Raw genomic sequence first — 24,696 nt, 5'->3', positions numbered from 1 at the left:
GTGTCATCTCAAACCCCATTGCTGAATAATAGATGGCATGTGCTGTTCTCTGGTTCCCAAAGGAGCTTCCTCTTCCCTCAGGCCCACTGCGATCACCTACTGGGAGGCTCCTGAACACGGTTCACTTATTGGCCAAATGGATCCCAGTCACCGCTTGATATCCCTTTATACTGCTCCACAGGCCCAGTTAAACCACACAAACTGTGCTGGGTTGGAAGGAAAAGAAGAATCTGGGGCTGTCTGTAGCATGGGAAAGAATATTATTAGTCGTAAAAAGAAAAAGCCGTTTGGAATTTAGGCATTACTTCAACTATGTGCACTTTTGACCTTGTGGATATTTCAAAAAGAAACTCAATAGTCACACTCTGGTGTATTTTAATTTGTCCATATTAAAAATGCATTGCATGCAATCTTGTATTGAATTTCAGAACATTCTGTGATGGAAATTCTTTTTGACGTCTTGTGTAAAATATATACACACAATTAATTACTTTTTTTTGCTGAAATGATGCATAAAAAACTTTGTTCACAAGTTATCTTTATATTTTATTTTATATTTTCATATCTCATATTTCATCTCAAGCTTTTCAATGACTTTTGTTTTCATGGCAATGGAAATGATGCAACAACCAAGAGTCATAATTTGTGTAAAAGTTCATATAAATCTTTTAGACGATCATTTTTAAAATTGAATAATTTTTTTTTTTTTTTTTTGATTTCAAGGATGAGGATAAAGGATAAAATAATGAAATAATAGGGTATATAATGAAAGGCATTTAAAAATAGAAAATAATAATATGATTTCCGAGACAATATATATATATATATATATATATATATATATATATATATATATATATATATATATATATAAAAATAATAACTACAGTAACATGGGATTCACATAACAAAAAATAAATTGAATTGAAGCATTTTACTGAATATCCTCTGGCTAAAAACCAGAAGGCATTTTGATGCCTGTTTCCTCTCAGTGTTTTTCCCCTGTGGTTTCCTTCCTGTAATCTGATCTATGAACTTTTACTCTCAACATTCCAGGAATGACCCCCCCCCCTCCCCAACCATCACCATCAAAACACACATTCTCCACCGCACGGCCGTGACGAAATTCCCCACATATTGACCAAATGACTCACATTCCAGTCACTTCCACATTTGTGAACAACCATGATGCTGTTCTGATCCCAAGCACCTCCATTAGCGAGTCGAGCACAGTGTTTTTATCCACTCGAGAGGCCCAGACTCTAATGCAGCAGTAACATGATCGCTGTACGCAAGCTCGCTCGCATATTGAGCCAGTTTAGGGCTGATCTGCAATCTTTAGTTGTAGTCTTAAGTCTTATCTCCAGCTGGCCAGAGGGGGAAAGCTGTAACGGGATCCTGTCCTGAAGGAGAAGGGTGGGTAGGTGGGTGGTCGGAGAAGCTGGAGGCATTTATGGCCGAGGAGGCCGAGGGGTCTGAGATTCCACTGAATGAACCCCCTCTAGCTTGATTGGGGGGCTTGCATTTGTGTTTAAGAGAAAGGGAGTGTGTTTGGGATGGGGGGTGGGTCACAGCGCATTACTGACATACCAGTGAAGAAGTCTGGTTTTCACAACCATTCCCATCTTCTCTCGTACAAGCACACCATCCCCCTTTTTCTCATGCTAACTGTTGTATGATATCTACCTCTTACTCTCCCCCCGCCAGGGGCTTATGATTGCTTTTAACACATTCTTGCATGTGCTAATGCAAGATCAGTTTCACATGCTTAAACTCGTAATCTCTGTTGGTAACAGAGATGAACCCGTTGGGTGAATGAGTAACACGCACGATGGAGTCTGTGGTTATAAACACACTGGTTTCTCACGTTTAGCCATACTGATTGCTGTCTTACAGCTGTATCATATCACTTCTTGAGTGCTGAGAGAAGAAGTTGGAACAGGAAGTGCTGTTCTAGGTGAAGAGTCAGATTTGGTGTTTTCATAAGCTTCATTTCCCATGACTTTCTCTGTTTCTGCTCCATGTTCTGCTATTTGAGAGACAGATCTTGTCATTCTACATGTGTGTTAGAAAAAAGTCAGGGTTTGCATGGGTTATACGGGTTTGTTTGCACGAAGATAAAAGTAAATGCACAAATGCTTGCAGAAGGGAACATAAGGAAATGCATTGCTTTGTGAAATGAATTATTGACTGCTAAGAGCATGAAACCATCAAAACATGAGACAAACTATTATTATTAATAATTTTTATTATTATTGGTTTCTCTCTTATTTTGATGTTCTCAGCTGTCAACACTGGTTTTATTTAACTGTAGTAAATTGTATTCATTTTATTTAATGTAGTAAATATAATAATATTAATAATAATAATAATTTTATAAAATAATATTATTTATTTATTACATTAAATACAATAAGGAAAATCAGGAATTCACAAGTTGCATTGGATGAAAGCATAATAAATGTATAAATGTTTGTAAAAAGAGATAAAAGAGAGACACATGAGAGTGACTTTTGACTACCTATTATTATTATTATTATTATTATTATATTAACATCATATAATTAATTTAGCACATTATACACAACCAAGAAAAACATGCAGTGATTTATTGGCTGTTGAGAGCATGAAGCCATCACAAGAAACAAACAACAACAAGAAGAAGATTATTCTTATTATTATTTCGAATAAAAAGCATTTTTGATATCGTGCTGATTGATTTGCCACTTTGTCCTGCAGAGCTAAATCTTAGTCCTGAGACAAAAGCATTTGAGAACCACCGAGTACTTTCTCTGACTACTTCTGAATGATAAACAGCAAGAGAGGCGGTCTAGCTTCATTGACAGCTGGTTCAGATAGAGGCAGAGACTCAGCATATCTTACTTGATTAGAAGAGTGATCCATTTCCACAGGAAGTCATCCTACACCTCTCACTGTACCACTTCCTGTTGAGGGCTGTAGCAGATGAAGCTGCTCTAGTTTCACATCAGAAAGAGTTTCACCCAAGAAACTGATATTGATCTAATCTAGAGACTATTTAAAGTCTACATCATGAGTGACAGCTAGCCAAGCTGCACGCTTGTATCTTTGTCACGCCCCATATCTCTCCACAGGAGGTTTGCTGCCACCCTCTGGAGAGCATTTCATTTTTTGCCAGGACAAGAGGTCTCCTTTGAACTTTGCCCTGGGGTCATGCCTGACTCTCATAAGTGCTGAAGTCCTGTGGGGATAATTGCTAGAACAGACACCTCAGCAGCCATGGAAACACTCTGCCCTGATTGGTGGACGGCCTTCTTCCTAGAGCTCATATTCTGAACTCTAACCTGTGGGGGATTTATTGTGAAGCAATTAGTGACTTAGATGTAAAGATGTCGTAAATGGTATTTTAAGTGAATTCTGAACCATTTTAAGAATCGCTAATGTAATGCACCAAATAATACGCTCACACAAAACAAATGTAGGGTTTTAATTAAAAGTGAAAACATTATTTTGAATTATTGTGATGACCTCAATGCATATTAAATAATGCCATTTCACTGTTGCCATAAAATGTTGTTTGATATTTCATATGCCTAAAAAAAGCCTGTTTGACCAAGTGTTTTATTTCAACTCCAGAGTTTCCCCTAGAGGTCCTTTGCAGGTCCTAATTGTGGCTCATTATTAACTTTTGACTTTATGATCCTTAAACATATAAGATAGTAATATTAGGTAATATCATTAAAAGCAATGTTTGCACTGCTCTGGGAGTCCCTGAGCAGACTGAACTAGTTTTAATATCTTTGTTGTATTTTCAGGGGTGTTACATTATTGGGATGTATTAAAATGTTAGTTAGCCTGGATTTCTTATGTGAAGTATAACATTTAATTAAATCGCTAAGATTAATTAAAAACAAAAAATGTATTTCTCTTCTGAGGAGATATGAGATCTTTCATGTACCGTGATTAATCCTTGGTTTGATGTATTTTTGTGTCTTTTTATTATTATTATTGTTATATAATCCTCTTTTCTTTTCTTTATTTCTCTTTTCTTTTTCCTCTTTCTCCTATTACATTAGTTCAGATGAATTTGGATGTATTGTTAATACATTTTATGTAATTTATGTTAAGTTGTATCTCTCTAAGGTCATTTTTGAAATTGCAATAAAAAGTATACAGCGCTGCTCTCAAGCTGCTGCTCACAGCGCCCTCTAGTGCAGATAAACACAACACTACACTGACAAAAGCCAGGTCTACTTAATCACAGCTCAAGTCTTCCATCTAATGGTTCTTAGTTCTCATGACATCTCGTGAGAGCGCTGTAGGTCCAGAGATTAGAGTCAAAGCGTAATATGAGCTGAATGGCACTGTTGTGTCAGAAAACTGTCCCGTTGGTCACATTTGAGACTTAAGTGAGACTACAGAGAAAATGGATTGGACACATGAAGCAAAAACATGAAATCTAATTTATGTAGCAAAAAATTAATTTTCATGTCATGAATTTGGTTTTTAATTGAACTAGGATGTTACATTTTGTTAATTAAATGTTGATGAAAAATAAGAAAATGAATTCAGTATTTCCAGTTTCAAAATAAAATCAATGTAAAAAAAATATATATATATATATATATATATAAAATAACAAAATTCCCAAGTACAAACAAGAAACAAACGACCTCTGGTGGGTCGAAGGATGAATTATTTAAATGTAAAACGACATTATGGTAAATGCAAAACTTATAGTTTTATACATTATACAATATGCAGCTTTTTTTAAATAATGATCAAATATTATCTCAACGTGATCTCATTGAGTTATTCTGTTAATATGGCTGTATTGTACCATTTCATTTAACTTTGGTTAAGACTGTTTTTGATTCATCAGCTCGTATATTTATTGCGTGTGTGTGTGTGTGTGTGTGCGTGTGCGCGCACACATCATATTTTATTAGTATTATTAAATATAATAATATAATGTATACTAATAAAATTATAAATATATATATATAAATTATATAAAAACATAAATATTATAATACAATAATAAAATGTATGTCTGTGAGTCACTTCTGAATTAAGCGTTTACGGAACTTGTATTTTGAAAATCAGATCGCTTTGCGCTGTATAACTCTGTTGTGGTCCGCTTCACGGAGGTAATTCTGGCTGATTCATTGTAACGTTAGTTGGGCTGAAACTTAGCAGGCGCTCACACATTATCTCTTTCTTATTGCACAGGTAAAGAAATACTACACATTAGCTATCATAAAATATTTCTTTATGTCATATAGTATTGTCCGAGGGGATGTTTCTGTGATTAAACACTGTTAGTATGTTGTTGAGTGGTTACGTGTATTAAGCCTCTGTAGCACTATTAGCCTTTCTTGCAGCGTGGAGATAAATGAAGTTATAAATGTGAAACTCAAGCAATTTTTTTTATTATTTCATAGTCTATTTTAAGACAACAAAAAATTAGTTTTCCTGTTGTTTATGTGTTCACATGGTACATAGTAGTATATGTAAATAGCACTTTGCTAAATAGCTTAGCATGTTAGCAGTCTGAGGTTTGACAGTGAAAACCATGTGTCTGATTTGTGTAACGTATATCACAAAAAAGCTAATTGATTTTAATTTTAGGTGTTGACATCGTGATCTGTTTTTTATAAATTAGACGTTGAAAACAGAAATGTAACGTTAGGTATTTTTGAATACCCACCACATGTGGATATTGATGAATTAGCAACATTCATGAACGTGCCCAGGTCTTTTAACATGAAAAGACTGACAAGTTTGTAAACTTAAGACAACTGCTTGTTTATATGTTTCTAGATCTAAGGAATGGACCGGCTTTTGAGGCTTGGAGGGGGAATGCCTGGACTCAGCCAGGTAATATTTATTATAGATTTTAATATCTATTTAATAAACGTGATGTTTCGTATGGTTGCATCTGTGAGTGACAGCAGTCTGCAATCATTAGACAGCTGAATGATGAAGATTGCATCACACAGCATATGATGTTTGCTACACCTGCCGTCACACACAGTTCATTTACACAGTTCACATTTCATTAAAAAGGCACTCCAACATGTCCTCCCCAGCTTGCTATCCATAAAAAAACACTGCTAGACTACCGTTCAAATATTAGATTTTTTTAAAAGATAAAGAAAAGGAATTTAATACTTGTATTCTGCAAGGATGCATAAATTGTTAAAAAGGACAGAACAATAAAGACATTTGTAATGATACAAAAGATTTTTGTCTTAAATAAATGCTGGTCTCTTGAGCTTTATATTCATGAAACAATCCTAAATAAAATGGTCACAGTTTGCACCAAAATATTAAGCAGCATATTAGAATGATTTCTGAAGGACCATGTGACAGTGAAAACTGGAGTAAAGATGCTGAAAATTCAGCTTTGCCATAAAAGTGCTAAATTACATTGTAAAATATATTAAAATAAAAACAGCTTTTTAAAATTGTAATAAAATTTAACAAAATTTCTGTTTAGCTTTATTTTTAACAAAAAAATTGCAGCCTTCTTTTGAAAAGATAAAAAAAATCGTACCCACCCCAAACATTTGAACGGTAGTGAATATAATTAAAGAGTAAGACCATTTTGTATGTTGTTGAGGGGGATGGCAGTATTGTGAGATTGTCCTCATGTGGTATTTCTCAAGTGTGCATGATTGGTAGAGAGACATCTCTCAGCTCTCTCTGCCAATTAACACTTCCAGTAACAGGCTGCCTTCCTCTGATTCACACCTCACTCCAGCAGACAGCGCAGAAGAGCGTGAGAGCAGAAAATAAACACCCATGATTCTGTTCAGTCGTGCTGCTCTCATACTCCTTTTTCAGTTTACAGCTGCACATGATTGGTGTTTAAAAGTTGTGCATATTTGATACAAAACTGATTGCCTTAAAGTGTTGATTGGATTCATATAGACTTTTTTTTTTTTACAATCCTAGTGAGCTCTGATTGGCTGGTTGATGTTCATATCCATATGGTCTTATGTTTGTGTATTTTATGATAATTGAGGTAAATATAATGTGTACATGACAATCAAACATGGATCACTAAATCTCTAAAACATGCTCCCCAAGCATATGGATAGATTTTGCAAGATGGGTTTTCATACATCTGTTTATTAAGCATCAGCACGGCATCATTCCTCCACTTTTGGTGTCAGCTGTCAATCAGACCATCTCTCAATCTATCAGATGCCCCCCACCCCAACAATGATAATATATTCCTTACACTTGCTCTACAGGATAACTTAAATATCTAAATAATAATTAATATATTAAAATGATCAATCTCAAAAATATATGGAAATGGAAAATGGAGATGTACAGTAAACTGGAATTCTACTGTTTTCTACCTTCATTAACGTGCAATTCTTTTTATTATTGAACCACATACAGTTATTTGAATTTCGAAATAATTAATTTATCAACACTCTTAAGTTTCTTCTAATAAAAATGGTTTGGATACAAACAGCTTTGTCATATAAAATATCAGTGGAAAAACACTGTTCATCTCCAATAAAAATATAACCATTTGTTTACGAAGGAGCTTTTGTTTTTACTGCTTTATTTCACATTATTCACATTCAGTTATTACTTTTGTTTACAGATTTACTGCATTTGTACCATCACATTTCTTTAAGAGCCACTGGTCACATTAGCCTTCTAACTATATTAGTAGAAGGGGTGTAAGAAAATATTGATACACGTTAGTATCGCAATATTTTGTTTGATGATACTGTATCGATTCTCAAAAATGGAATATCGATATAAAAAAAAAATGCTAGATGGCAGTCTTCATCTCTGAACAAATCCTGAGTGACAGGAAATGCATTAGAGCACGCCAATAATGTTTATGTTGGCATTAATGTAGTTCGCTGCTAGTAATGGAGGGTAAACGATTTGTCCCAGTTCATGTTTCGGGGGAAACAAGGCTGAAGTGTGCTGTCATTTAGGCTTTTGTGGTAACGTCCGCTGCAGGACTGTTGAGCTGTCGCCGCCGCTTGGCATTCAGTATAATGCACAAGGCTTTATTTTTCAGATTATGTCTTTATTGTTTTTATATACATTATTATTCAATCCATATTTTTCAACTGTTTTATATACTGTACCCACTTTAATTATATTGACACTGTTTGAGATCAAGCCAGCTGTATTATATTCTTTATAATGCACAAGGCTTGGTTTTTTAGATTATGCTTTTTTTTTATATTGTTGATTTTATTAAAGGATCCTGCAAGCACTTTAATTTATCCCGTTTACTCATACTAGGGCTGCACGATGTGTCGTTTAAGCATCGATATCGCGATATACTAATCTACGATAGTCACATCGTAGGGTGTGCGATGTAGGCTATCGTAGTTGATCTGTTATTCATTATGTGATTCGCAGATTAATTGCACAGCTTATCCATCATAGAGTGAAAGTTTATCATTTGCATGTGTTTTTAAGTCCTGTCAGTTTAACAGGGCAGAGAGAGAGAGAGCGCGAGAGAGATATATAATATCCCTCGCGCATATTAATCAATTGACACGATGGTGTCGATGTTTAAATCATTTAAAATGAGAATGTAAGTGTGCTCACCCCATTTTTGTTTGTAAGACAAAAATATATGTATATAGCAGAAAAATAAAATATCGCAATGTCATTTTTTCCCAATATCGTGCAGCCCTAACTCATACTGCACAAAAAGTGGTTCAATAACATTGAATGTTATAGGGATTGATTATTACAAATGCAGATCCCACTGTGTTGTGGTTAAACATTTTTTATTTATTTATTGCCAATGTTTGCATATGGTGGTGTTCTTAATGACGGCTTTCCTTACAATATACAGTATACTATTCCAACAATAAGAAATATCCAAATGTATCGCCTTGCTTATAGTATCGCAGTGTATCGCAATATATTGTAATACACAGCCCTAATTAGTAGGTGTTTTAAAAAAGAATAAGCAGACGCTGTTGACACCTGGTATTAGCACCTGCTTAAAATGCGTCAAGGTTTGGATCTCTGATTTTGTAATTACTTGTATTAATTTGACTCACTATGATTAGAATTTCATATCTTCTTAATCTTTTGATGGTTCTTTTAAACCTGTTTTGAACTTGAAAAGTAAATGGTAAACATATTTAATGCAGGTCAATTGCTGGGTTATGTATTTTTGTTATTAACTATTCAATAGTCACTAATTCATTTTGATATCAGGAGTGTTTTTTTTTTAATTGGTAAAATATCTGTAGTTTCATTTAAATGGAAAATCTTTTTGGATATTTTGCTAGTGAAAATTCAGTTTTCCATTTAAAAGAAAATGCATGTCTGTGAGTGATTATGGAATTTTTTTATATCAGGAATTCACATTTACTATTTTTAATATCAGAAATTCTTTTTTAGTGGAAATGGAATTAAAGAAAAGCAAATTTTACTAGTAACAATTCCATTCCTGATATAAAAGAGAATTACTTTATCTGCTTAAAAATTAAAATCCACATCCTTGAAATGATTGTCTTGATTTGATTTGTCAAATCATCTTGTGACCGATATAAGCAGTGTCTTGTTTTATTTTCTGCAGGGTCCTCCCACAGATGCCCCCGCTGTGGACACAGCTGAACAGGTGTACATCTCCTCACTCGCCCTGCTGAAGGTCAGGATACACACGGTTCCTCTCTCTCACACGCTATCCTTCACACCTGTTCTCACACTGTAAAAAATAATGTAACTGCAATGGTTCATTTCCCCTAGTTTTGTTTATATCATGATTCTGTCGTCACTGTTTCAGTTTTATTGTTATTGCATTTTATATTGCTCTTAATGTGTGTATTATTTGTGTGATTGCTCAGTACCAGTCTGAGCACAAGCATTACTTTAAATGTCTTCATGATTAGAAGAAGCATTGCAATCTTTTCTCTGTCTCAGTCCATATCTTTGTTTGTGTGTAGATGCTGAAACATGGCCGTGCTGGTGTGCCCATGGAAGTCATGGGCCTGATGCTGGGAGAGTTTGTGGATGATTACACCGTTCGTGTGATTGACGTGTTTGCCATGCCACAGTCAGGAACAGTGAGTGAAACATTTCTCAGCACGTTATTATTGACTTCACATCACATTAGAATTCTTGCAATCTCTAGTGTGTTTCACACTCACACTGTGTTCACCTGTGCTCTTACTGTGATTCTGGATGCTTGTTCTGTTGACAGGGTGTGAGCGTTGAGGCCGTGGACCCTGTTTTTCAAGCCAAGATGTTAGACATGTTAAAGCAGACGGGAAGGTGAGAGGATGCGTGACGGTGGAAATCGAACTACTGTTTTGCGATGAATACTTGATGAGGGTTTGTGATCTGTGTGTTGTAGGCCTGAGATGGTGGTGGGGTGGTACCACAGTCACCCTGGTTTTGGCTGCTGGTTGTCAGGTGTGGACATTAACACACAGCAGAGTTTTGAGGCGTTGTCAGAGCGCGCTGTCGCAGTAGTGGTCGATCCCATCCAGAGCGTCAAGGGAAAGGTAACAGTCCACGAACATACACTACAGTTATTTCAAAGAAATTGATCGTTATTTCAAGTATTTTTATTTTTGGGTTAACCTCTTTCTTCCTTGCATATATAAATGCTTCACACACACACATTGTTCAGAAAGTGAGAGATCTTTCTTTTCTTCTGTATATGTGAATGTGCGCTCACACTTCTGTCAGCATGTGAGAATGCCTGGATGTCTGTTTTTTTTTTCTTGAATGTTTGTCGCTGAGCTCTGCTAGTGCCCTCTGAAGCATATGAGATAGTGTAAGGACCCTGAATAGGGGAATAGGAATGGGAAAAGAGGAGATTATAAGAGAACGTATTATAGGAAAATGACAGGGGCATTAAAATAAAAGAATGAAAAAGAGACTGCAAATGACATATGGTGCAGATATTCTCAGTATTTATTACACGCCATAAAGGCATTCTATCAATTTGATGTAAATATTTTTCAATCAAGCTTTACCAATAATAACTTGCATGTATAAATGTATTTACTGTTCAAAAATTAAGGGTAAATAAGATATATTAAAAAACAAAATAATACTTTTATTCATCAGGGATGCATTAAATTGTTCAAAAGTGAGATTAAAGACATTATAAAATATTTGTTTCAAATAAATGCTGTTCTTTTGAACTTTCTATTCATTGAACAATACTGAAACAAATGAATAAACAAATATTAAGCAGTTAACTGTTTTCAACATTAATAATGTGAGGAATAGTTCTTGAGCAGGATATCATATCAGAATGATTTCTGAGGATCATGTGACACTGACGACTGGCGTAATGATGCCGAAATTTCGGCTTTGCATCACAGGAATAAATTACATTTTTAAGTATATTAAGATAACACCAAAAGGCAGTGTAATTATTAATTTTTTTAAATGATGTTGGCATTCCAAAAACCATTAACATAATTTATTATTTAAATGCAGAGTCATTGACAAATAATATAATTTACTTATTTTATCTTAATTTATTCGGGGATGGGGAAAGACAATAAAAAACATTAAGTTGAGCTTTAACTTTGGTTGAAACATTTGACTTGAAAGGTTTCATTGCTGCTTTGCACTTGTTCATTTCCCATTTTCAAATATTCCTATTAGGGATGTCAACGATTAATCGATGATCGATTAATTGTCGATAAGAGATGCAATCGATTAAGGCTATCGATGGTCGGTTAACCGATTCAATGTTGGGCTGCGTGCGGCTCATGCGCACTCAACACGTGCGAGCGGCTGTGAGTGACGGTGACGATATATAAAAGCATCATCATTCATTCACAATGTACAAATTAAGCTTTTAATGTGATTTAAACTTTAAAGTACATTAAAATAGAAACAACATAAAAGTTCTTCAACATTAAATGCAATAGAAATGTAGTTACTAATCATTTCATCAGATAACTGTTTTATATCGTGCGCTTTGCAGGGCTGCGGGACACAGTGACAGGACAGGTAGTCTATTCATTCCTACAACTTGTTAATTCATTCCTACGAATTATTAATGTGGCAATTGTCCATGTTTCATTAATTTTGTTCCCTAAATAACCCATGATTTAAGTGAAATAAGGGAACAAATTAATAAATCGAACGAATTCTTAATTCATGAAATCTTTAATTTCCCTTCCCATGTTTACCACAGTAAGAGATGCGAAAACAGTTGTTAAAAGCGAAAGATAATAAAATAAACCTGGGAAATTAGAGGGTTAGACTATGAAGATTTAGGAAAAGAAACAATGCCTAAATATACTGAATTTGAGGAAATTCGTGACCAACCGGCAAACCAGAACAAAGCCGCGTAAATGAAGACTATGGGGTCCAAAAGCATGGTCGCAATCTAACATTTTCCAGTTAACCTATTATTCCTCTAATAAACAAAGCTTTTATACCACACTTGTCATAATCAGATCTTATCATTTCTAAATAAATAATTGCTGGATTCAAAACAGCGATTAATAGGCGCTGTGACCGACACATTCCTGGAGCATTCGCTGCTGTCACTAAACGGTGACGCCGAGCATCGTTCACAAGTTTCTGCATGGACCTGACTAGGGCACAGGTTCTAAGCCCTGGGACAAAATGGGATGCTTTAAGGAAAATTTATAGCCTACTAAGTAATAGGCCCAACATAAAAATAACAATTTGTTTTCATGTTTTTTTTTTTTTTTTTTTTTTTTTAAATAGGCCATGCGAAATATATCCGACTTAAATAGGCTAATTAAGATTAACGGATTTAAAACAGAAGTGTGGGCGCTCCATAAGTTCACAAAAAAAAAAAAAAAGGATGACAACGCATTCTGTTTGTTTGCTTTATTTTACAAGAGCACAAATCTTCTGTTTTTTATTGTGAGTGTGCACAAATGAAAGTAAACACTTTTGCGGAAAATATATATATATTTTAATGTCTCAGCTGTTTCGATCGCCCCGGAGCCTGCTGCACACGTATATTCTAGCGATTCAAAGTTACATCGCAGTCTGTTCATTATCAAAATAAAATGTCAACTAAACATTAAAAGGTTACACTGGTCAGTTTAAATAGACCGTAGTATACCGGTCCTCTCTGCTGTTCCAAGGACGTTTTTGCTCATATGAAGAGGATCATCTTTTCCGTCTATATGCGAATGCGTGTTAAGTACAAGCCTAGTTTACATTATAAATAATAGTTTAACATTCAAATACATTGCGAATATGGAAACATTTCGATTTGTGCCGAATGAGACATGAGCAATAACCTCCAAATAAATCTAGCCAAAGCCGCGCTCGCTCATCCTCGTCTGCACGCATGCACTGTCACGATCTAATGCGCTGTATGCCGGATTTTTAAAAATCTGACATTTTCTAGGACAGAATCCAGCAGGATCAAATTAATGTGAGCAACTGTGTTTTGGTGCAGCAGCGCCGATGTAGTTCACTTAATGTGCAGCGCAGTCACACGCGCTCCACATTTCGGATAATTTTATACAATAATGTCAGTTGAAAACATTGCAATTGTGCTTTAAAATACAACAACGAGCACCACAAAACCATTTAAAGAGGCGCGTTCAGCCTTCTCCGTGCAGGATTGGAAACTGTCTACAAAGTAAAATGACCTCAAAAGTATGGCGCGCTCTGTTCATTTTATCAAATGGTCATAATCGCATCTATTCATTTTATAATCCTGCTACTAGCATTTTATTCAGACTAAAACCTCTTTAATTCAAGTGAGAAAGCGTTTTGTGTGTGTGTGTGTGGCTTTTGCACATCCTGTCATACCGCTGACTGCGTGCCTGCAATAGACGCATTTTGCAGTATTATGGTTAACGATTAATCGATTAATTGATCGTTAATTTAAACGACGATCGATCATGGAAATAATCGAAATTTGACATCCCTAATTCCTATCCCACACCTCCGGAGTATCATCTTGTCTCTGTGAACACAGTATGAGTGGTTTAAAGAGAGTTCTTCATGGTGTCAGCACTACATGGTCTCTCTGTCTTTCTCCTGTGCTTGATGATAACACACATTATTAAGAACGTTGGAAAACAGGTTATTGGTTCTTTTTTGTTTCCATCTTTATGTTGTTGGTGGCAGGGGTGGGCTATATGAGCAAAATCTTATATTATGATGATACAAGTAATTTTATTGCATGGTAATGATATCGCAAGATTTATTATTTTTGTTTTAATAATTTCTTTTTGATACCGTAGAAATGTCATAATTCTTGTCACCAGTGTCAAAAACACAAAAAACTAATACTAGCCTAAATAATTGTATATTTTAAAACTCAAGCTCACTGAAGACAAGTAAACCGTCAGTGATTAACTAGTAATAAGAAACGCCCCCTTCAACACAGATGTGGGACACTGCAGGATTTTACACCAGTTGGTTTAGTCAGGATCTAACGAGTCCCCAGGGTTCAAGAGGTGTTACTTTGTGTATGTGTGTGTGATTGGTAATTTCTACTCAATCCGCTTCCCTATTTAAATAAAACACTTTTTTTCCCAAGACAAGAACTTACATCAAAAATCCCATGTTTGTCATTTGGTCTAGTGCTTTTTCCTTCTTTTTCTTACGGCCTTTTGTGTTCTTCATAACATTATTTAAAATCAGTAGCTTAGGTGTTTATCTGAGACTTCTGATGAGAATAGACTGATTGAAAATAGTCTCTAAACTGATTACACTGCATGTGATACGAGGTATGATGTAGACTATAGAAACATCACTCATCTCCAAGTATAAGGGAGTTTTTTTATCCCCTTCTTGCTTCTTTGCATATTCTTTTTCCTTCATCTTTTTTGAAAATGTTCATTATTTTATATCCGTCATCCACCTCTATAAGTGCTTTATAGCTTTGCATCTCTAATTAAGCACAGCACAATTAGAAGCCATTCCCAGCCCAGTTTTCCCCATCACAATTACTAAAGAGTCCCCAACCTTGCTATTGGACTGCCTGTAGTGAAGAAATTGTTTTTTCTAGTTTAGTTAGTTATTATTCACACTTTTTTCACACGCATATGTGATGTGACAGCACAAAACATTAGCTATTGTTGCGAAGCCTATGCTCTTACTGTAAATCTTTTATTTCTTCAGATTATATCAGATGTTATTTACTGGTGTCCTCTCACTCTCTAGAAACCGAGTGAGGTTGCTTTGTAGCTCCCATAATGCATTAAAATGACCTTTTAATAAACCATTGAATGGCTGAAGTAACATGAATGCCACTTTTTATTTTTCCTCTCCAGGTTGTGATCGATGCTTTCAGACTCATAAATGCCAATATGATGGTACTGGGTCACGAGCCACGTCAAACCACGTCTAACTTGGGACACCTCAACAAACCCTCTATTCAGGTTCATTTTATATATGCTTCTCTACAATAAATATCATTTAAAAAAGGAAAGTTATTTTATAGTTTTTGTCATATATTGTTATTTTTTATTGTGCAGGCTTTGATTCATGGGCTCAACAGACATTATTACTCCATTACCATTAACTACAGGAAGAATGAATTGGAACAGAAGGTTTGAACTTGTAGATAGTGTTTAAACATGCTTTTAATTTGTTATTTGTTGTAACTAGACAGTCATAGTGTTTGTTTGTGTTCAGATGTTGCTGAACCTTCATAAGAAAAGCTGGATGGAGGGTCTGACCCTGCAGGATTACAGTGAACACTGCAAACTGAACGAGAACATCGTCAAAGAGATGCTCGAACTGGCCAAGAACTACAATAAGGTGAGAAAAATCACAAGCACTTGAGATGCTTGTTCTCAAGTCTCAGAAATTAAGTGGGAAGCTGAAATGCAGCTTTTATGTAGGATTTTTTTTTAATTTATTTAATGTTTGGTTTTGTTTTTTTTGTCCCTTAGGCTGTAGAGGAAGAGGACAAGATGACTCCTGAGCAGCTTGCCATTAAGAACGTTGGAAAACAGGTTATTGGTTCTTTTTTGTTTCCATCTTTATGTTGTTGGTGGTAGGGGTGGGCTATATGAGCAAAATCTTATATTATGATGATACAAGTAATTTTATTGCATAGTAATTATATCGCAAGATTTATTATTTTTGTTTTAATAATTTCTTTTTGTTACCGTAGAAAGTCATAATTCTTGTCACCAGTGTCAATAACACAAAAAACTAATACTAGCCTAAATAATTGTATATTTTAAAACTCAAGCTCACTGAAGACAAGTTAACCGTCAGTGAATAACTAAAAATAAGAAACTTATTACAAGCAACAGGAAAAAAATAAGAAGAAGAAATACTACATACATTGTATAAAATAATCAAATGAACAAAAACACTGCATATTCTTCACTGTATAAATGAAACACATTTCATATTAGTTACAAAAGTGATTTAGCTGTGAGAAACTTCCTCTCTTTTGTTGTTTAATTAACATGAATGACAGACTGCAGGTATATTAGATTGCTGTCACTTTAGGAGCTGCCCGGATTCAGTTAGACTTGCTGCTTTTTGCATTTCAACAGCTTAAAATCACTTTTTTAACCGCAATTCTTAAAAACACGTGCAAATTATAAGCTTTTGTGACCACATAGCACTGCAGTGTCACATGAGTGTGTAACTGCAATAAAGACGATAGTCCAAAATCTCTACCGGTTGACAAATTGTAAAACTGTGGGTGACCTGGCAAATACTCATCAGTGGCAGCAGTTCAAAATATCTGATGTCCTTTTGTAGTAGGTTTACAGGACTTAATGGACCTGCTATTCTCTCTCTCTTTGTAGGATCCCAAACGGCATTTGGAAGAGCATGTGGATGTTCTCATGACATCCAATATTGTGCAGTGCCTCGCAGCAATGTTGGACACAGTGGTGTTCCAGTGATTTCCTTCTCTCTGTCTCTCTCTGTCTGTGCATAAATGTTCATATTCTACAACTCTTTTGTCTTTTTAAGAAATAAATACAAAATTCCAGTAATGCCATTGTCTTTCCATCGTGGACATCAACGGAAGGTTGCACATGTGAAGAAAAGCTGTTATACTGTATATAAATGTAAATTAATTATGGATCTAAAATTATTACAGCAAAGGGGATGTAGTGTAGTTTCAGTGTGAATCAGTTGTCCTTGCTTTTCCCCTTGACGTTCAGGCTCTGAGAACAACACTGAAACACCTTAAGACGACAGCACTTCAGGATGTAGCTTAAGTGAGCATCAGTGTGAAATATTTATTTGTGTGCTCTGTAAACGCGGTTGTTCCTGTCTGAAGGGTTTCACTTGAGTTCAGGAATATTTTGCAGTCATCTCTTTTCAAACTCTTTGAATCTGAGAGTTCTATAAATCTGTATATATCTCTGTGTTCCTATATATCAGATTGCATTTTCTTAGCAAATGCAAGTATTGCACAGTAACTGCCTTCAAGATGATTTTTTATGCTCCCCTTTATTAAAATCAATTCTCAATTCAAGCCAATTTTACTGCAAACAGTTTTAAGACGCTAGTACGTGGAGTTATTTATTTTAAACGAGTCAGTGGAGCAATACATGAGTTTTGAAAATAGGCAACATCATAGCATTATGCAAAAATATTTTATAACAATAATATATATATATATATATATATATATATATATATATATATATTAGTAATAATATAGTTTTTTTAAAATCAAATATCTTCCCTTTTTTTCTAAAAAAAAATATATTTTTTTTTACAAGAAAAGAACACAAAAATTGTAAACCCTGCACATTTCGTCAACTTTATAAGCACAAATTCATTGCCTCAGGGACATGACAAAATGTTTGTTGTAAGATAGAAATTAGACCTTATTTTATGATTTTAAAAAATTTCAATGCAATAAGTATTTTTTATTAATTAAGGGGCATATCACAGTACAGTGAAAAGCTTTTAACACGTCATTTTGGTGAATTACCACTTTAAAAAGTCTGGGGGGCTAAAATATGACCGTAATGACCCTTGACTGTTAAACAATATTGAATTTGTTTGTAAAAAAAAAAAAAAAAACTATTATTGCAATTATTTTTGATTGGTTAATGAGCGTTCAAATTCTTTTTTTTCTTCCTTTTTTTTTTTTTTTATTCTACAGTTTTTTTTTTCTTATTTTTTTCTTTTTTTATGAGATTTCTCTGTTATTTTTAATAATAATTATCAGATAGCAGGGACATTTTATACAAAGTAACGACCTATTCGGGAAAACCCCCGCTTACTGCTTTAATGCTAGGTCGTTTTATTGTTTTCATACGCGGAGCTCAGTCATATTCCTAGTAAGCTCAAACAGTGGCACATGCAGCAGAGCGCATGTCTGAGGTCTGAACCCACGTTTAACTCCGAGATCTTTCTCAGAGAGTTATGCACCTGCAACAACTTCCCTCACCGTCCGCAGTGTCCGACAAACCGGCGAGTGCGGACAATGTTTTTACGCACATCGCCGCCACCGAGGGCTCTCTGGAGAATGAGCCAGCGTTGGAAAGACTCTCCACCGAGATGAGAACCCCACCGAACGCTATGGACTACGTGTCCGCGGCACGGGATGACCGAGGAAGTGCGGAAAAGTGTAATTTTCCTGAGTCAAGCCACGCGCGGACGGATTTCGACATATCTTCTGCTATGTTCGCGTACTTGGGGCAGCCTGTGTCCGCGCTCCCGCCGCTCTCCGGATCACCTCACCCGGTCATCAGCCACGGGCCGTACAATGGGCTGAGCTATGCATACTCGCAGCAGTACGGACAAACTTACCCAAACGCTGCCGTCTATCCTGGAATAGCCCAGGTTTACCTCTGTAACCGCGCGCTGTGGTTCAAATTCCACAAACACCAAACAGAAATGCTCATTACCAAACAGGGGCGGTAAGTCTACTTTTAAAAAATGTATTTTTATTTTAATTGGGTATTTAAAAAAAAAAGCAAAAGTGACCGCATTACATTTAACTAATAATTTTGGATAATTTTTAATATTGTATTTTTATTTGTTTCATATTTTATAAATGCCAATAGCCTATTATTATTACCTGTTTGTAATTATTATGAATGGATAATTTTGGGAAAGTATTTTTTCCTGATCAGATTACTGGTCTATATTTGTTTTCACTGTAATTGCTAAATGATCGTTTTTCGGTTCATTTTCCTGCAGCCGGATGTTTCCGTTTCTAAGTGTTAGTGTTGCTGGTCTTGACCCGACGTGCCATTATAATATTGTTGTGGATGTGATTTTGGCGGATCCGAACCACTGGAGGTTTCAGGGCGGAAAATGGGTTACCTGCGGAAAGGCAGACACTGATGTTACGGGTAAACTAATAATCTTCCGACTGAAGAGGGATTTATCATAAAGCTTTGCTGCGTTTTCCTAAACGCAAATAACCTCTTAATCAGGATTATTTAAAGAAAAAAAAAGCAAACATTAATAAATAAAGTCTACAGTTATTATAATCTTAGTTATTTCTGTTTAGTAGTAACATATGTATTTTGTATTTTATTATTGTTTAAGATAACCGAGTATACACGCACCCGGACTCTCCAAACACCGGCGCGCACTGGATGCGTCAGGAAATCTCTTTTGGAAAACTGAAGCTGACGAACAACAAGGGAGCTTCCAGCAACTCTACTCAAGTGATTTCTTAATTCATTTCATTTTCTCTTCGTGATAAGAATCAGTCAAAAAAAGAAAAAGAAAAAAAGAATCAAGTCTTTTAGTAGATAAGGTGAGTTCAGAAAAAGCTATACATCAGGTGAGTAATTGGCAATAATTTAATGATTTTTTTAAATTTGTCTTTAATGAGCATCAGCAGCAAATGTTAACATTGAACCAATTTTAGCTGGCACATGAAAAATTCCCTTCACGGTACTAATTAGGGGTACAGTTACTTTTATGTTAACCTAAAGTAGCCTAGCGCTCTTTTAATTCAATTCACATAACAATGGAAATTCTGTCATTAATTACTCTCCCTCATGTCGTTTCAAACCCATAAGACCTTTGTCATCCTCAGATAACAAATTAAGATATTTTAGATTAAATCCAAAAGCTTTCTAACCCTGCATAGACCGCAATGCTTCCACTAAATTCAAGGCCAAGAAAGGTAGTAAAGACATCATTAAAATTGTTGAAAAAAATAATTATTTTTGTTTTCTTTGTGCACAACAAGTATTCTGGTAGCTTTATAAAAATGATGGTTGAACCCCTGATGTCACACGAATGATTTGAACGTTCAGAGCCTAGAACGTGTCAGTTGTATTACTGTCTATGGGTCAGAAAGCTCTCGGATTTCAATAGATTTATCTTAATTTTTGTTGAATGAAGGTCTTACAGGTTTGGAATGACTAATTAATGACAGAATTAAAATTTTTGGGTGAACTAACCCTTTAAGTATCACTACTATGAGGTAAAATGTAATGTGCCTTGTCATATTTATGTGTGTGTGTAAGTATACATTACTATTATATATGGTTTATGATGATTCTGATGGGAATGGGAAACAATAATAGTCTTTTATGTTGATTTTCTTTCTTTTGTCCTTCAAGATGATCATTCTACAGTCTCTCCATAAGTATCAGCCGAGGGTACATGTGATTGAAATAAACAAGAGTGGAGATGAAGATACGAGTGATCCTGATCGAGTACAGACATTTACCTTTCCCGAAACACAGTTTATAGCTGTCACAGCTTACCAGAACACAGATGTAAGAACTAGTCTATCACTGCATTCGTTTACATTACATTACATTACAAACTGTTATATGAACCGATTTAATGAATGGGTTTCTTTATTTCCTCAGATAACACAACTAAAAATTGATCACAATCCATTTGCTAAAGGATTTCGGGATAATTATGATAAGTAAGTGCCTTTCCATGCAAATTAATGCATTGCTAATTATTTGTCTTGCAGGAATTTTGACTTGACTGCAGAAATTAACATGATGCATTTGTAACGTAATTTAAATCAATTTAATTTGATAATAATAATAACCATGATCATTTGAGTTGTTACACATATTCTAAATAAAAAATAATTACAAATGCAATGGGTCTCCACATTCCACATTCATACTTTTTCATACAAATTCATACAAAACAATTTGTTTTTAACCTCTTGTCATATCAATGAAAGTTTTCTGAACGAGCAACCACTTGCCTTAGGTTATTAATTTGCATGAAATACTCCAAAACCATATATACAGCCTTTCTTCACTCTGAGCAAACATACAACACTCGCAAAACATCTCATTCGCCGGCTGTTATTATTCATTGTGACCTCTCCGATTTTTTTTTCAAGCAATAACACAGCTTTTCTTGAACTGCTGTTCTTTCTCTGTATATATTGAAATATTTCATATTAAATATAGTTTTCTTCTTAACATGATCTTAACGCCATGCCCAGAGTATGTGCTTTTTTGTTGTAGATCTTTTTGTCAATTTTAGCACAAACGTTTTTGGCGAATCATGATTTGTTAGTATAACAATTGAATGAAAAGTTATTCAGTTATACACAGAATTTTTCTGTTGTTACTGCATTGTATTATAAACTCATACAACATTTTAGTATAGATGTTTCTGGGTGAAATAGCATTTCTTTATGAAAGTGTTTGTATTTCATGCATAAATCTGTACATACACACGCTTAGTGAATGAAACCCAGTGTCAGTAAAAGTAGCATAGACATTCTAACATAAAACGTGAGACTTAATGTCTTCTCTGTCTCCAGAAGTTACAGTGGCTCTGACGCTGACCGATTGACTCCTAAACTCTGTGACTCTTCACAATCTCAGATGCTGCCTGGCTCACGGTACACAATGACAAGCTCTTTATTTCAGGAGCAGTTTGTCAGCAGTTACACACAGTCCTTTTTTCCAACTTTTACACCTGACCCTGGCCTTGCAACCGCAAACCAATCCCAAGAGAGCAGCTTGGGCTCTGGGCAGCACTGGCTTGTGTCTTCCACTGCTGCTCCGTTATACGAAAGCGATATTAACACAGCAGCTCTGCTCTCTTGTGCCACTGCGGGGGTCAAAGGTCTGCCTTTCACTGGTAGCACTAGTACAAGTCTGGATTACTACACCAGTGCCACTGGATGGGATTCACAGGGTTCGCTAGAGAACAGCAGTAAAACCAGCTCAATTCTGCCTACTTGGGTTCTAGATGCAGGTCTTGAAAGATCAACACAATCGAATTACATTCCTGAGGATGGAGATATGTTGGAAATAGACCGGTCAGCTCTTGGAGTTTCTAAGGAGCTGGAAGGAGAAGATGCCACGGATTCGACATGGACCGAAACTCAATCTTCCATTAAATCTGTCAAATCCAGTGATGTAAGGATTTCGTCGGAGGCTCAACTGAAAAATCCTTCTATCAGTCCAGTTTCTGACATTCAGACTGCGAAAGACATGCAGAACAGGGCCAAAAATGGGATTAAAGAATCTGACTTTTTTCATTTTGACACTCAAACGTAAACCTGCCTGGGCTGAGTGTGCAATTCAAATGTTGTTAATATGGAAATAGCATTATGATGCTGATTTATGTATAAAGCATTTATTTTATTTCCATGTATCACTGCACCATTGAAAATGAATGAGAACTGACATCCCCCAACAATCTAAATATGCTCTATTTGACGGTTTATATGACTATAATCTGGTGGTGGTATTAGAAAAACAACAAAAAAAAATGCATTAAGACTAACATGTCTGTATTTGATGCAATACACATCCCCAGTATAATGAATCTAAATAAATTATCATTATCTTAAAAATTAAAGCTGTTTAATATGAAAATGTATTGGTTGTGATGTATCAAAACAGTATCTTGCTAATAAAGAACAGTTCCTTTTTAATTAGATGTGTATTGTGAAATATAGAATATGATAAAGCGAAGTCCTGACATTCTCATGCTGCCAGAATATTTGATGTAGCCTATAGCCTTTATGAATGATCAGAGGTTGAGTATAAATAAATCCCATAAAAAATTACAGTTTACATCCGTTTGTTTATTTATTAACGTAGTAGTTATAATATAACAAGTTGGTGTGAGTGTCTTAAAATATTTTACAACACTGACATCTAGCGCGAATGCACGCTGTCTATAGGCAGTTCACCAGGTTTTGGAACATGTGTCCTTGACCTGCAGGTAATGATAGTTTCATTCTGTCATAAGCAATAGGATTAAACACGGCAGCAGAATCTATCACTAAATACAGCTACAAACTCTCTAGTGTACATTACAGGGAAGGGATCAAGAGAAGAATGGAGCTCCTTTAGCAGCTGTTGAACCCAAAATAACCAGAGACCACCTTCACAGACCCGGCCAAAGCAAGCATGCATAAGTATTTTGATGCATTTCTTGCATGGATAAATGAATAATAAAAAATAAAATAAAAAAGAGAAAAGTTCACTCAAAATTGACATTGAGCCATTTTATTCAGCTATGTTTGGCTTGCATATGCCACTTGCTTTGTATGTGGAATGAACGTGGTTAGGGATATTTTTTGTAGACGACATCACGTAACGTTCTGTATAGACTACTATTTTTTACACATATGGATTTATAAGACTCGGAGTGTAGTGCAAGTATAATAAATTGGGCAATTTTATGGTTATTTTAATCTGATATGTGATCCCCATCCATGCACCCCCACATTTTTTGGCAATTTGAAATGTAACAAATATCTCCTTCTTGTGTTCCACAGAAAAATAACAGAATATGGATTTTGAGCACCATAAGGGTGACTAAATAATGACAGTATTAGGGGAGTTAATATAACTATTCCCATACTATTTCAGCAAAAATATTCTATTTGATTATTATTATTATTTTAAATGCACACAAGGTGGAGCCAAAGGAAGAGTTTGAGTGCTCTTTTAAAGTCCAGAAGCAAATCACTATATGCAACTGTTGACATTTAATTAAGAGGTGTTCAGCCCTTTTTTTTTTCTTTTTTTTTTTTCTTTTTTTTCTGAAAAATAATGTTGTATAAATTGTTCGTGCTGTAAATGTGATTCCCCTGCTGGACCTGACCTATCTCTCGAATATAAATCCATCATGGATAAAAAAAAAAAAAAAAAAAAAAAGTAATTCTGGGCACTACCCTTGCATGCTATTGAACATTTCCACTGTTACTGGCCAGGAAAAATAGATACAGTTGATTTTGTGACAACATACCCATAGTAGCTATGTATCCTCCTGATACTGAAATCTTACTTAGACCTAATTCATAAAGTCATAAGTAAGTAAAGTAATATATATATATACATGTCCTAATATATAACTTATGACTTTATGAATTAAGTCTAAGTAATATTTCAATATCAGAATACATTACTTAAATGACTTATAAGTTTTATATATATAACTTATGACTATGAATTAAGTAGTATAGTAGCCTATATATATATATAGTTGTTTTAAAAAGAGTATATCCCACTAGCCCTATATAAATATATATAAATATATAAAGAATATAAAAAGTGATTATTTTTAGGAAATCAGCCTTTTTTTGATTCAGTGATAGGCTATTAAAACATTTTTGACTAAATTAAGTCCATATACTTTAGATGGTAAACCAGAGGCATTTTTTGAACTCAGCGCGCTCTAGAAACGATATTCTCACATTTAGTAAACCGAAGCCTCAAGTGTCCGTTTGCCCCCGGAGTGTTTGTCCCCGTTTGTCCTACGTTTATCTAAAACTCCCGGTGGTTTCCGTTAACTCACGTGCTGCCGGTCGCAGCTGCGTCACGCGAG

The 24,696-nt window shown here is 35.1% G+C and overlaps 2 protein-coding genes across 2 annotated transcripts; both read left to right on the top strand.

Moving 5' to 3' along the window:
* Positions 1–5,099: 5,099 nt before the first annotated feature.
* On the top strand, positions 5,100–16,928 carry LOC127968656 (26S proteasome non-ATPase regulatory subunit 14). The gene is made up of 11 exons (XM_052569983.1): positions 5,100–5,211; positions 5,803–5,859; positions 9,569–9,640; positions 9,936–10,055; positions 10,193–10,263; positions 10,346–10,496; positions 15,237–15,344; positions 15,441–15,515; positions 15,601–15,726; positions 15,861–15,923; positions 16,737–16,928. The coding sequence occupies exons 2-11, from the start codon at positions 5,812–5,814 to the stop codon at positions 16,833–16,835; spliced, it is 933 nt and encodes a 310-aa protein (XP_052425943.1). The 5' UTR covers positions 5,100–5,211; positions 5,803–5,811; the 3' UTR covers positions 16,836–16,928.
* Positions 16,929–18,119: 1,191 nt separating this feature from the next.
* On the top strand, positions 18,120–22,890 carry tbr1a (T-box brain transcription factor 1a). Its single transcript, XM_052569821.1, has 6 exons — positions 18,120–18,815; positions 19,099–19,253; positions 19,453–19,574; positions 20,484–20,642; positions 20,739–20,800; positions 21,668–22,890. Exons 1-6 carry the CDS (start codon positions 18,319–18,321, stop codon positions 22,410–22,412), a joined length of 1,740 nt encoding a protein of 579 aa, XP_052425781.1. The 5' UTR covers positions 18,120–18,318; the 3' UTR covers positions 22,413–22,890.
* The last annotated feature ends 1,806 nt before the right edge of the window (positions 22,891–24,696 follow it).

The sequence above is a fragment of the Carassius gibelio genome, chromosome B11 (assembly GCF_023724105.1).
Source record: "Carassius gibelio isolate Cgi1373 ecotype wild population from Czech Republic chromosome B11, carGib1.2-hapl.c, whole genome shotgun sequence".
Taxonomy (NCBI): domain Eukaryota; kingdom Metazoa; phylum Chordata; class Actinopteri; order Cypriniformes; family Cyprinidae; genus Carassius; species Carassius gibelio.
Note: the sequence above shows the minus strand (reverse complement) of the source record. Positions and strands in the feature narration are given on the sequence as shown.